General features: G+C 41.4%; 1 protein-coding gene across 6 annotated transcripts in view; it reads right to left on the reverse strand.

Annotated features, from left to right (window-relative positions):
* Positions 1-14,845, reverse strand: part of LOC129716387 (uncharacterized) — a 38,229-nt gene that overhangs the window by 11,517 nt on the left and 11,867 nt on the right. For 5 of the 6 annotated variants that reach the window (XM_055666259.1, XM_055666255.1, XM_055666257.1 and 2 more), the window contains 4 exons: positions 9,755-9,787; positions 6,970-7,005; positions 4,311-4,343; positions 2,979-3,014 (listed from right to left, as the gene is read on the reverse strand). In XM_055666259.1, coding sequence (XP_055522234.1) covers positions 2,979-3,014; positions 4,311-4,343; positions 6,970-7,005; positions 9,755-9,787 — 138 coding nt within the window. The remainder of the gene's footprint in view (positions 1-2,978; positions 3,015-4,310; positions 4,344-6,969; positions 7,006-9,754; positions 9,788-14,845) is intronic. The other variant, XM_055666256.1, reaches the window with a different exon arrangement.

Consider the following 14,845-nt stretch of genomic DNA (forward strand, 5'->3'; position numbering starts at 1 on the left):
GTTATGTTCACCCTAATCCAAGAAGGGTATGGTTATTTTAGAAAGAGTGCAGAAGATTTCAGTATAGGAGTAAAGAGGTTCTTCTGCATTTGCATAGGGCTCTGGTGAGACCACATCTGGAGTATTGTGTACAGCGTTGGTCTCCTAATTTGAGTAAGGACATCCTTGTGATTGAGGCAGTGCAGCCTAGGTTCACGAGATTGATCCCTGGGATGGCAGGACTGTCATATGATGAAAGATTGAAAAGACTAGGCTTGTATCACTGGAGTTTAGAAGGATGAGGGGGTGTCTTATAGAAACATATAAAATTATAAAAGGACTGGACAAGCTAGATACAGGAAAATTTTTCCCAATGTTGGGCGAGTCCAGAACCAGGGGCCACAGTCTTAGAATAAAGGGGAGGTCATTTAAGACTGAGGTGAGAAAAAACGTTTTCACCCAGAGAGTTGTGAATTTAGGGAATTCCCTGCCACAGAGGGCAGTGGAGGCCATGTCGCTGGATGGATTTAAGAGAGAGTTAGATAGAGCTCTAGGGGTAGTGGAGTCAAGGGATATGGGGAGAAGGCAGGCATGGGTTATTGATAGGGGACGATCAGCCATGGTCAGAATGAATGGCGGTGCTGGCTCGAAGGGCCGAATGACCTCATCCTGCACCTATTTTCTATGTTTCTAAGACGTTGACCAGAATTATACTTAGAGTAGTGGGTACGAGCTACAGGTTAGTAAACTTAACTGAACCAATCTAAACTGAAATTCACTAAACTAAGTTAATATCAACAACTCTGCACTAATCTCAAATCAACATGATTCTCCTCAACTGCACTAAACACAATTCAATTCACCTGCACTCAACTCAACTAAGCTGCACCAAACACAATGCTGCTGCAGCAAACGCAACGCAGCTGCACTAAACTCAACTCCTCAACTGCACTAACATCAACCCAGAGAGTACACTTAACACAACTCAACTGCACTAATCTCAACACAATTGCACTCAACGGCATTGAACTTAACTCAAGTGCACCATACTAAAATCAACTGCTATAAACACAACTCAACGTCAATCATCGCAACTCCAATTAATTCAACTCAACTGCAATAAACTCAACAACTAAGCACAATTCACCTCCGCACATCTGCACTAAACTCAACTCCACATCTGCACTCAACTCTGTTCCAATAAATAAGCTAAACTAAACTCAACTGCATTATATTTAACTGAACTACATTAAACTCAACAGCACTAAACTCAAATGGAATAAACCCAACTGCACTAAACACAACCACACAAAACTGCACGAAACTCAACTGAACTCAATTACACTAAACTCAACTGTACTCACCTCAACTACACTAAACTCAACAACACTAGACTCAACTCCACAACTGCATTAAACTCAACATAACTGGACTCAACTCCGCTCCAATAACTAAACTAAACTCGCATGTATTCAACAACTTGTATTCGATTGAATAACATTAAACTCAACAACACTTATCTCAAATCAACTCAAAAGGAATAAACTCAACTTACCTCAACACAACTAAATTCAACTTATCTGCATTCAACTCAACCCAATTGCACTAAACCCAACTCATCTGCATTAACCTCATCACAACTAAACTCAATTCCTCAACTGCACTCAACTTAACTGCACGAAATTTAAGACCACTAAATTCAACTGCATTTACCACAGCACAACTGTACCCAACTCAACTACACTAAACTCAACTATATTCAACTTAATCACACTGAACTCAACTCCACAACTGCATTCAACTCCGCTCCGATAACTAAGCTAAACTCAACTGCATTATATTTATCTGGACTACATTAAACTTAACAACACTAAACTCAAATAGAATAAACCCAACTGCACTAAACTCAACACAAATCAACTGCACGAAACTCAACTCAACTGCAATACCTGAACACAACTTACCTGAATTCAACTCAACCCAACTGCACTAAACTCAACTCAACTGCACTTAATTTTACTTCGGAGTCACGTGAGTGACTACGTGAAGAACCCACCCAGTGCGCAGGCGCGGCATTACGCCAGCAGCGCAACAGCGGCGGCAGCTGGAGCCAGGCTCTCCAGCTGCAGGACAAAAGACAAGACCTCAGGTAAGTGAGTCTTTTGTATTACAGAGTCGCTAGCATGGCTACCCGCAAGCGACAAAGCAAACGGACTGCCTGCCCAACTCCCCCCGAGGAAATGCATCTGGGCATCAGCCACAACGGTACACCACTTTCAGCTACATTCAACTCAACCGCTCACTGAACTCCGACTTCAACTATACACAGGGACGAAACACAACCGTCAAACTCAGCTGCACTAAACTCAACTCCTCAAGGAACTGCGCTAACCTCAACACAAACTACACTCACACTCCGCTCAATCCAAGAGGCACTATACTCAAACAAATGTCAATTGCAGGAAACAGGCAAGGCATCTCCAGGGAGGACGGGCTGAGGCTCCACCACAATCACCTTACCCCTCACTAACTCCCTCACGTTTGAGGAAATAAATTACACACAACTGGGCTGGCTTATCGCAGGGGCAGGCGGAACTCAAAGTTAATTGCACGAAACCCAACATAACTGCACAAAACTCAACACAACTCAACTGCACTAACTCAACTCCCATTATATTGAACTCAATTGGACTAAACTCAACTCATCTCAAATGCATTAAACTCATCCAAATTCAACTCAACTGCACTGAACTCAACTCAACAACATCTGTCATGTTGATCCCTGGGATTCCTCCTTCATTCACTACCCTTTCCCCTCCGTGAAAAGCAAACCGTGCGTGAATTCTGCTCCATTCGCTGACGGGGTCTGCACTGGCAGGTCGTCCACATGAAATATTAACTCTGGTCCTTTAGCCTTCAACGTTATTCCAACATTGGCTGTCACCTGTCCATCAGTGTTTGTGGATGCAGTAAAGAATATTAAACATCAATAAATTTACCGTAGTCTGTGTTCTTATCGGATCCACTTGACCCTCCTGTGGGAGAAACAGACTAGCGTGAATAATATTGCAAGGACATGAATTCAGGAATTTACATTTTAACTCAGTCGTGTACAGTTTATTTTGTAGCTAAGGAATATTGGAGTCTATCAGTACCTGTGGGGAAAGAACGATTTTGATGACAATTGATCGGATCGTGCACAAACCTTCACAACCTAAAAATACACCTCAAAGTCAGGCAAGGCGGGATACAACCTTACAGCAATTTGGTTTGGGTGTATTGTGTTCAGTTATGTTCACCCTAATCTAAGAAGCATATGGTGGTTTTTGAAAGAGTGCAGAAGAGGTTGACCAGAATTATTCCCAGAGTGGTGGGTACGAGCTACAGGTTAGTAAACTTAACTAAACCATTCTAAACTGAAATTCAGTAAACTAAATTAATATCAACTCAACTGCACTAATCTCAACTCAACGCAATTCACTTCAACTCAACTGCGGTAAACAGAAATAAACTCACCTGCAGTGAACTCAACTCAGGTGCACTATACGTAACGCAGCTGCACTAAATTCATCTCCTCAACTGCACGAACATCAACACAACTCATTTAACCCAACTTAACTGCACTAACTCAACTGCAGTAAAGCAACTGCACTAAACTCAACTCAGAGAAACTGCACTAACATCAACACAACTGCATTAAACTCCACTCAACCGTTTTGAACTTGACACAAGTGCACCATACTAAAATCAACTACACTAAACCCATCAACTGCACATAAACCATCGCAACACAACTGCAGTACACCCAACTCTACTGCAAAATACAAATCAACTAAATAGCAACTATCTCAACTGTAATAAACTCAACTGCACTAATTTCAACGTAACTGAACTGCACTAAACTCAACTCTACTACACTAAACTCAAGTCAACTGCACTAACCTCAAACTAATTGCATTCAACTCAACTGCTCTAAACCCAACTCAACTGCATGAACATAACAACATTAAATTCAACTCAACTCAATTGGACGAAACTCAACTTAACTGCACTAAACTCAGCTAAATTCAACTCAACCGCCATAAACTCAACTTATCACAATATCGGCAGTGTAGATCTCTGGGATTCCTGTTTCATTCACTACCTTTTCCCTCCTTGTAAAGCCAACTGTGAGGGAATTCTGCTCCTCTCACTGACGGGGTCACCACTGGCAGATCGTCGACATGGAACATTGTCCTTTAGCCTTCTGCGGTATTCCAACATTGACTGTCACCTGTCCATCATTGTTTTGTGGATTAAGTGAAGAATATATTAAACAATAATATATTTACCGTAGCCTCCGTTATCGTATCCACTTGACCCTCCTGTGGGAGAAACAGATTGGCGTGAGTAATATTTGATGACAAATTCAGAAATAAGCATGAACTCAGTCGTATACAGTTTATTTTGTAGTCTAAGGAATCTTGGAGTGTACCAATACCTGTGGAGAAAAAAGTTTGCGATGACAAGTTATCGGATCATGCCCAAACCATCACAACTTAAAAATACACCCTGAAGTCAGGGAAGGCAGGATGCAAACTTATAGCAATTAGGTTAGGGTGTATTTTGTTCAGTTATGTTCACCCCAAACCAAGAAGCATATGGTGGTTTTAGAAAGAGCGCAGAAGATATTGACCATTATTATCCCAGAGTGATGGGTACGATCTACAGGTTAGAAAACTGATCGAAACCAATCTAAACCGAAATTCACTAAACTAAATTAAAATCAACTCAACTGCACTCATCTCAACGCAACTCAACACTATTCACCACAACTCAACTGCAGTAAACACAAATCAACTCACCTGCACTTAACTCAACTCAGATGCACCATACACAACGCAGCAGCTCTAAACTCATCTCCTCAACTGCACGAACATCCACAAAACTACACTTAACCCAACTCAACTGCACTAAACCAACTGCACTAAACTCAACTCAGAGAAGCTGCACTGACATCAACACAACTGCACTCAACTCCGCTTCACTATACTAAACTAAAGTCAACTCAGATGCACCATACGCAACGCATTATATTCAACTGAACTACATTAAACTCAACAGTACCCACTTCACTCCACTAAAACCATCTCAACTCAACTGCATTTACCTCAACACAACTGTTTTGAACTCAATTCTCACATCAACCACACCCATGTCAACCGCACTCAACTCAACTCCGCTCCACAGAACTAAACTAAACTCAACTCAACTCATCTCCATTATGATCAACTGAACTACATCAACAGCACCAAACTTAACTCAAATGGAATAAACCCAACTGCACTAAACTCAACACAAATCAACTGCACGAAATTCAACTGCATTTACCGGAACACAACTTATCTGCATTCAACTCAACCCAACTGCATTAAACGCAACTCAACTGCACTTAAATCAACTGAACTCAACGCAACGTATCTGCACTCAACTCAACACCTCAACTGCATTAACCTCATCACAACACATAATTCCTCAACTACACTCAACTTATCTGCACGATATTTAACACCACTGAACCCAACTGCATTTCCCGCAACATAACTGTATTCAACTCAACTACTTGAAACTCAACTTCACTAAAATTAACTGCATTATACTCAATTCAACTGAACTACACTAAACCCCACTGCACTATATTCATCTCTACCGCACAAAACACAACTCCACTCAGCTGCACTAAGCTCAACACAGCTTAACAGCCCTCAATTCAACTCCTCAACTGCACTAACTTCATAACAAAATAAACTCAACTCCGCTCAATCCAAGTGCACCATACTCAACTGAACTCAATTGGATGAACTTCAACCAACTGCACTAAACACAACCCAGCTCCACTACAATCACCTTCACTAAACTCAACACGTTCACTGAAATAAACTACACACAACTGCACCAAATTCAAATGCACTGAACTCAACTCCACAACAGCATTAAACTTAACACAACTGCAGACAACTCCGCCGCTTTAAACTCGACTCAACATCATTTAACTCGAATGACGTTCACTAAACTCAACACGTTCACTGAAATAAACTACACACAACTGCACCAAATTCAAATGCACTGAACTCAACTCCACAACAGCATTAAACTTAACACAACTGCAGACAACTCCGCCGCTTTAAAGCTGTGACTCGACTCAACATCATTTAACTCGAATGAACTGCACTAAACTCAACTCAAATGCACTCGACTGCATCAAACTCAACTGCTTTGAACTCAACCGAACTGCACTCAACTCAGCTCAACAGCACTAACATAACCTCAACAGCATTAACATCAACTCAAGAGCATTAACATTAGCTCAACAACATTAACATCATCAGCATTAACATCAACTCAACAACAGCACTAAACTCAACTGCAGTGAACTCCAGCAATAAAGTCATCACAACTGCACTCAACTATGTTCCACTCAACAGCATTACACTCAAACGCAGTAACTGAACTCCTCAATTACACTCATCACAACAGAATTGCACAGAACTCAACCGCACAAAGCTAAACGTAACTCACCTTCACTAACGACAACTGCACGAAACCCAACACACCTGCACGAAACCCAACACAACTCAACTCCGCTAACCTACTCAACTCAACAGCATTAACTCAATGCCATTATATTCAACTCAATTGGACTAAACTCAACTCATCTCAAATGCATTCGACTCATCTAAATTCAACTCAACTGCACTGAACTCAACTCAAAAACATCTGTCATGTTGATCCTTGGGATTCCTGCTCTATTCACTACCATTTCCCTCGGTGAAAAGCAAACCGTGAGGGAATTCTGCTCCATTCGCTGACGTTGTCTGCACTGGCAGGTCGTCGACATGAAATATTATCTCTGGTCCTTTAGCCTTCAGCGTTATTCCAAAATTGGCTGTCACCTGTCCATCAGCGTTTTGTGGATTAAGTAAAGAATATATTAAACTACTATAAATTTACCATAGCCTTCGTTCTTATCAGATCCACTTGACCCTCCTGTGGGGGAAACAGACAAGCGTGAATAATATTGCATGACAAGAATTCAGAAATTGACATTTTAACTCAGTCGTATGCAGTTTATTTCATAGCTAAGGAATCGTGGAGTCAATCAGTACCTGTGGAGAAAAAACGATTGTGATGACAATTGATCGGATCGTGCACAAACCTTCACAACTTAAAAATACACCCCAAAGTCAGGCAAGGCGGGATGCAACCTTACAGCAATTTGGTTTGGGTGTATTGTGTTCAGTTATGTTCAACATAATCTGAGAAAGTCATGGTGGTTTTCAAAAGAGTGCAGAAGAGGTTGACCAGAATTATTCCCAGAGTGGTGGGTAGGAGCTACAGGTTAGTAAACTTAATTAAACCATTCTAAACTGAAATTCAGTAAACTAAATTAATATCAACTCAACTGCACTAATCTCAACTCAACACAATTCACATCAACTCAACTGCGGTAAATAGAAATAAAATCACCTACACTTAACTCAACTGCACCACACGCAATGCAACTGCACTAAACTCATCTCCTCAACTGCACGAACATCAACAAAACTACACATAACCCAACTCAACTGCACTAAACTCCTCAGAGAAGCTGCACTAACATCAACACATCAACACACCAAAACAACTGCCTTAAACTACACTCAACTGCATTGAGCTTGACTCAAGTGCACCATACTAAAATCAACTGCACTGCACTAAAACCATCGCAACTCAACTGCAGTACACTCAACTGCAATAAACAATCAACTAAATTGCAACTAATTCAACTGTATTAAACTGCACGAATCTCAAGGCAACTCAACTGCACTAAACTCGAATCAAATGCACAAAACTCAACTGAACAAAAAACTCAACTGCAATAACCTCAACCATTTTCATTCAACACAACTGCACAAAAAACTCACCATGAACTCAACTCAACTGTACTAAACTCAACTAACCTCAACCCAATTGCATTGAACACAACTGTGCTAAGCTCAACTCAGCTGCATGAACGTAACTACATAAATCCAACTCAACTCAATTGAATTTAACTCAACTGCACTAAACTCAGCTAAATTCAACTCAACTGACCTAAGCTCAACTCATCACAACAACATCAGCCGTGTTGATCCCTGGGATTCCTGCTTCATTCATTACCTTTTCCCTCCTTGTAAAGCCAACCGTGAGGGAATTCTGCTCCTCTCACTGACGGGGTTACCACTGGCAGGTCATCGACATGGAACATTAACCCTGGTCCTTTAGCCTTCTGCGGCATTCTAACATTGACTGTCACCTGTCCATCAGTGCTTTGTGGATTAAGTGAAGAATGTACTAAACCACATATATTTACCGTAGCCTCCTTTATCGTATCCACTTGACCCTCCTGTGGGAGAAAGAGGGTCAAGTGGATACTTGAGTAATACGTGATACGTGAGTAATATTTGATGACGAATTCAGAAATAAATATTAATTCTGTCTTATCCCGTTTATTTTGTAGCTAAGGAACCTTGGAGTCTACCAATACCTGTGGATAAAAAGGTATGTAATTACAAGTTATTGGATCGGGCCTAAACCATCACAACATAAAAATACACCCCAAATTCGGGGAGGGCAGGGTGCAACCTTACAGCAATTAGGTTAGGATGTATTTTGTGCAGTTATCTTCACCCCAAACCAAGAAGCATATGGTGGTTTTAGAAAGAGCGCAGAAGATGTTGACCACTATTATCCCAGAGTGATGGGTACGATCTACAGGTTAGAAAACATATCTAAACCAATCTAAACTGAAATTAACTAAACTAAATAAAAATCAACTCAACTGCACTCATCTCAACGCAACTCAACACAATTCATCACAGCTCATCTGCAGTAAACACAAATTTACTCACCTGTACACAACCCAACTCAGATGCACCATTTATGTTTAAGACTCTTTATTATTGTTATATCTGTATTTTTTTATTTTTTTTTATGTGCTGCATTGGCAACAAGCATTTCACTACACCTACGGTGTATGTGACCAATAAATAACCTTTGAACCTTTCAACTCAAAAGCATTAACATCAACTCAACAGCACTAAACTCAACTGCAGTGAACTCCAGCAATAAACTCATCACAACTGCACTTAACAACGTTCCACTCAACGGCATTCTACAACCGCGTTCCACTCAACCGCAGTGACTGAACTCCACAACTGCACTCAACGCAACCCAATTACACCAAACTCAACTCAACTGCACTAAGCTAAACTTAACTCACCTTAACTACATTCAACTAAACTAACGATAACTGCGCTAAACCGAACTAAACTGCACTAAACCCAGCTCAACTGCACAAAAACCAATTCAACTGCTCGAAACTCAAGACGACTGCACGAAACACAACTGCACCAACCTACTCAACTCAACTGCATGAACTCAACTGTATTATATTCAACTCAATTAGACCAACCTCAACTCATCTCAACAGCACGATTCATCTAAATTCAACATAACTGCACTGAACTCAATTCAACAACATCCATCATGTTGATCCCTGGGATTCCTGCTTCATTCACTACCTTTTCCCTCCTTGTAAAGCCAACCGTGAGGGAATTCTGCTCCTCTCACTGACAGGGTCACCACTGGCAGGTCGTCGACATGGAACTTTAACCCTGGTCCTTTAGCCTTCTGCGGTATTCTAACATTGACTGTCACCTGTCCATCAGTGCTTTGTGGATTAAATGAAGAATATATTAAACTATAATATATTTACCGTAGCCTTCGTTATCGTATCCACTTGACCCTCCTGTGGGAGAAACAGACTGGCGTTAGTAATATTTGATGACGAATTCAGAAATAAACATTAACTTAGTCGTATACAGTTTATTTTGTAGCTAAGGAATCTTGAAGTCTACCAGTACCTGTGGAGAAAAATGTATGCAATGACAAGTTATCGGATCGGGCCCAAACCTTCACAACCTAAAAATACACTCTGAAGTCAGGGAAGGCAGGATGCAAGCTTACAGCAATTAGGTTAGGGTGTATTTTGTTCAGTTATCACCCCAAACCAAGAAGCATATGGTGGTTTTAGAAAGAGCGCAGAAGATGTTGACCACTATTAGCCCGGAGTGATGGGTACGATCTACAGATTAGAAAACATATCTAAACCAATCTAAACCGAAATTCACTAAACTAAATTAAAATCAACTCAACTGCACTCATCTCAACGCAACTTGACACAATTCACCACAACTCAACTGCAGTAAACACAAATCAACTCACCTGCACTTAACTCAACTCAGATGGACCATACGCAACGCAGCAGCACTAAACTCATCTCCTCATCTGCACGAACACCTACAAAACTACAATTAACCCAACTCAACTGCACTAAACCAACTGCACTAAACTCAACTCAGAGAAGCTGCACTGACACCAACACAACTGCACTCAACTCCGCTTCACTATACTAAACTAAAGTCAAATGCATTATATTCAACTAAACTACATTAAACTCAACAGTACCTACTCAACTCAAATGCAACAAACTCCACTCCACTCATCTCAACCAACCCAGCTGCATTTACCTCAACACAACTGTACTGAACTCAAGTATAACGTCAACCACTCTCACCTCAACCACTCTCACCTCAACCCCACTGCACTCAACGGCACTCAACCCAACACAAACCCAACACAAACCCAACACAAACCCAACACAAACCCAACACAAACCCAACACAAACCCAACACAAACCCAACACAAACCCAACACAAACCCAACAACATTATATTCAACTGAACTATATCAACAGCACTAAACTCAGCTCAAGTGGAATAAACCCAACTGCACTAAACTGAACACAAATCAACTGCACAAAACTCAACTCCACTCAAATGCATTTACCTGAACACAACTCATCTGCATTCAACTCAACTCAACTGCATTAAACGCATCTCAACTGCACTCAGTTCAACTGCACTAAACTCAACGCATCTGCACTAAACTCAACTCCTCAACTGCATTAACCTCAACACAACACACAATTCCTCCAATATTTAACAGCACTGAACATAACTGCATTTACTGCAACATAGCTGTTTTCAACTCAACTACTTGCAACTCAACTTCACTGAAATCAACTGCATTATTCTCAATTCAACTGAACTGCGCTGCACCCCACTCCACTGCATTCATCTCAACCGCACGAAACAAAACTCAACTCAGCTCAACACAGCTTAACAGCCCTCAACCCAACTCCTCAACTGCACTAAATTCAAAAAAACTACTCAACTCCGCTCAATCCAAGTGCACCATACTTAATTGAACGAAATTCATAACAACTGCACCAAACACAAATCAGATCCACTACAATCCCCTTCACTAAACTCAAATGCACTGAACTCAACTCTTCAACAGCATTAAACTCAACACAATTGCATACAACTCCGCTGCACTAAACTCGACTCCACATCATTAAACACAACCGAACTGCTCTACATTCTACTCTACTGCGCTCGACGACACTGAACTCAACTGCACTGAACTCAGCCTAACTGTACTAAACTCAACTCAACAGCAGTAAACTCAACTCAACAGCAGTAACATCAACTCAACACCATTATCATCATCTCAACGTCATTATAATCAGCTCAACGTCATTATCATCAGCTCATCGTCATTATCATCAGCTCAACAGCATTAACTTCAACTCAACTGCAATGAAACATCATGGAGCTGCGGGTCTGTGGAGCGGTCAGCCGCGGGCAGCGGCGCTGATTTTAACATCGGGAGCCTGGGATATCTCTACAAGATCGCCAATGGTGGAGCTCCATCCAGCGCGGCCTGCCAGCTTCGGAAGCTGCGGTCTCGGGGGAGGAAGGGGCATTTCCAGGTTTCCCATGCCGCTGAGAGGGTTCCCCCGACGACGGAGCACCATCATGTGGCGAGAAAGGCCTGGAACATCGTGCCTCCATAAAGACGACTGCGGAGGGCTCAATAGGCCCGACTATGGGTGGACATGGGATGGGGACTGGACATTGTGCCTTCCCTCATAATGGGAACCATTGTGGGGAGCAGTTTTTTTATGTTTAAATCTCTTTATTATTGTTATGTCTGTATTTTCTTTTTAATGTGTTGCATTGGCAACAAGCATTTCACTACACCTATGGTGTATGTGACCAATAAATAACCTTTGAACCTTTCAACTCAACAGCATTAACATCAACTCAACAGCACTAAACTCAACTGCAGTGAACTCCAGCAATAAACTCATCACAACTGCACTCAACTCCATTCCACTCAATCACATTACACAACCGCGTTCCACTCAACCGCAGTGACTGAACTCCCCAACTGCATTCAACGCAACCCAATTACACCAAACCCAACTCAACTGCACTAAGCTAAACTTAACTCACCTTAACTACATTCAATTAAACTAACAGAAACTGCACTAAACTGAAGTAAACTGCACTAAACCCAGCTCAACTGCACGGAAACCAACTCATCTGCTCGAAACTCAAGGTGACTGCACGAAACTCAACTGCACTAAACTACTCAACTCAACTGCATGAACTCAACTGTATTATATTCAACTCAATTAGACCAACCTCAACTCATCTCAACTGCACGAATCATCTAAATTCAACAACTGCACTGAACTCAATTCAACAACATCCATCGTGTTGATCTCTGGGATTCCTGCTTCATTCACTACCTTTTCCCTCCTTGTAAAGCCACTGAGGGAATTCAGCTCCTCTCACTTACGGGGTCACCACCGGCAGGTCGTCGACATGGAACATTAACCCTGGTCCTTTAGCCTTCTGCGGTATTCTAACATTGACTGTCACCTGTCCATCATTGTTTTGTGGATTAAGTGAAAAATATATTAAACTATATTTACCGTAGCCTTGGTTATCGTATCCACTTGACCCTCCTGTGGGAGAAACAGACTGGTGTGAGTAATATTTGATGACGAATTAAGCATTAAAGCAGTCGTTTTCAGTTTATTTTGCAGCTAAGGAATCTTGGAGTCTACCAATACCTGTGGAGAAAAATGTATGCGATGACAAGTTATCGGATCAGGCCCAAACCTTCACAACCTTAAAATATGCCTGGAAGTCAGGGAAGGCAGGTTGCAAAACTAACATCAACACTTCAACACAACTGCCTTAAACTACACTCAATTGCACCGTGCCTCCATAAAGGCGAATGTGGAGGCCTCAATAGGCCTGACTATGGGTGGACATGGGATGGGGACTGGACTTTGTGCCTTCCCTCATAATGGGAACCATTGTGGGGAGATGTTTTTATGTTTAAATCTTTTTATTATTGTTATGTCTGTATTTTTTTAATGTGCTGCATTTGCAACAAGCATTTCACTACACCTATGGTGTATGTGACCTATAAATAACCTTTGAACCTTTGAACTCAACAGCTTTGACATCAACTCAACAGCACTAAACTCAACTGCAGTGAACTCCAGCAATAAACTCATCACAACTGCACTCAACTCTGTTCCACTCAACGGCATTCTACAAACGCGTTCCACTCAACCGCAGTGACTGAACTCCACAACTTCACTCAATGGAACCCAATTACACCAAACTCAACCATACCGCACTAAGCTAAACTTAACTAACCTTAACTACATTCAACTAAACTAATGACAACCGCACTAAACCAAACTAAACTGCACTAAACCCAGGTCAACTGCAGGAAAACCAACTCAACTGCTCGAAACTCAAGACGACTGCACGAAACTCAACTCAACTGCATGAACTCAACTGTATTATATTCAACTCAATTAGACCAACCTCAACTCATCTCAACTGCACGATTCATCTAAATTTAACTTAACTGCACTGAACTCAACTCAACAACATCAGCCGTGTTGATCTCTGGGATTACTGCTTCATTCACTACCTTTTCTTTCCTTGTAAAGCCAACCATGAGGGAATTCAGCTCCTCTCATTGACGGGGTCACCACTGGCAGGTCGTCGACATGGAACATTAACCCTGGTCCTTTAGCCTTCTGCGGTATTCTAACATTGACTGTCACCTGTCCATCATTGTTTTGTGGATTAAGTGAAGAATGTACCAAACCACATTATATTTACCGTAGCCTCCGTTATCGTATCCACTTGACCCTCCTGTGGGAGAAACAGACTGGCGTGAGTAATATTTGATGACAAATTCAGAAATAAACATTAAAGCAGTCGTATACAGTTTATTTTGTAGCTAAGGAATCTTGGAGTCTACCAGTACCTATAGAGAAAAATGTATGCGATGACATGTTATCGGATCGGGCCCAAACCTTCACAAACTAAAAATACACCTGGAAGTCGGGGAAGGCAGGTTGCAAAACTAACATCAACACTTCAACACAACTGCCTTAAACTACACTCAACTGCATTGAGCTTGACTCAAGTGCACCATACTAAAATCAACTGCACTAAACCCAACTCAACCGCGCTTAAACCATTGCAACTCAACTGCAGTACACTCAACTGCAATAAACAAATCTACTAAATTGCAACCAATTCAACTGTATTAAACTCAACTGCACGAATCTCAAGGCTACTCAACTGCACTAAACTCAACTGCACTAAAAACTCAACATGAACTCAACTCAACTTCTTTACTCAAATCAACTCCACTAAACTCAACCCAATTGCATTCAACACAACTGCGCTAAGCTCAACTCAGCTGCATGAACGTAACTACATAAATCCAACTCAACTCAATTGGACTTAACTCAACTGTACTAAACTCAGCTATATTCAACTCAACTGACCTAAGCTCAACTCATCACAACAACATCAGCCGTGTTGATCTCTGGGATTCCCGCTTCATTCACTG

Source organism: Leucoraja erinacea, unplaced genomic scaffold (genome assembly GCF_028641065.1).
Source record: "Leucoraja erinacea ecotype New England unplaced genomic scaffold, Leri_hhj_1 Leri_225S, whole genome shotgun sequence".
Lineage (NCBI taxonomy): Eukaryota > Metazoa > Chordata > Chondrichthyes > Rajiformes > Rajidae > Leucoraja > Leucoraja erinaceus.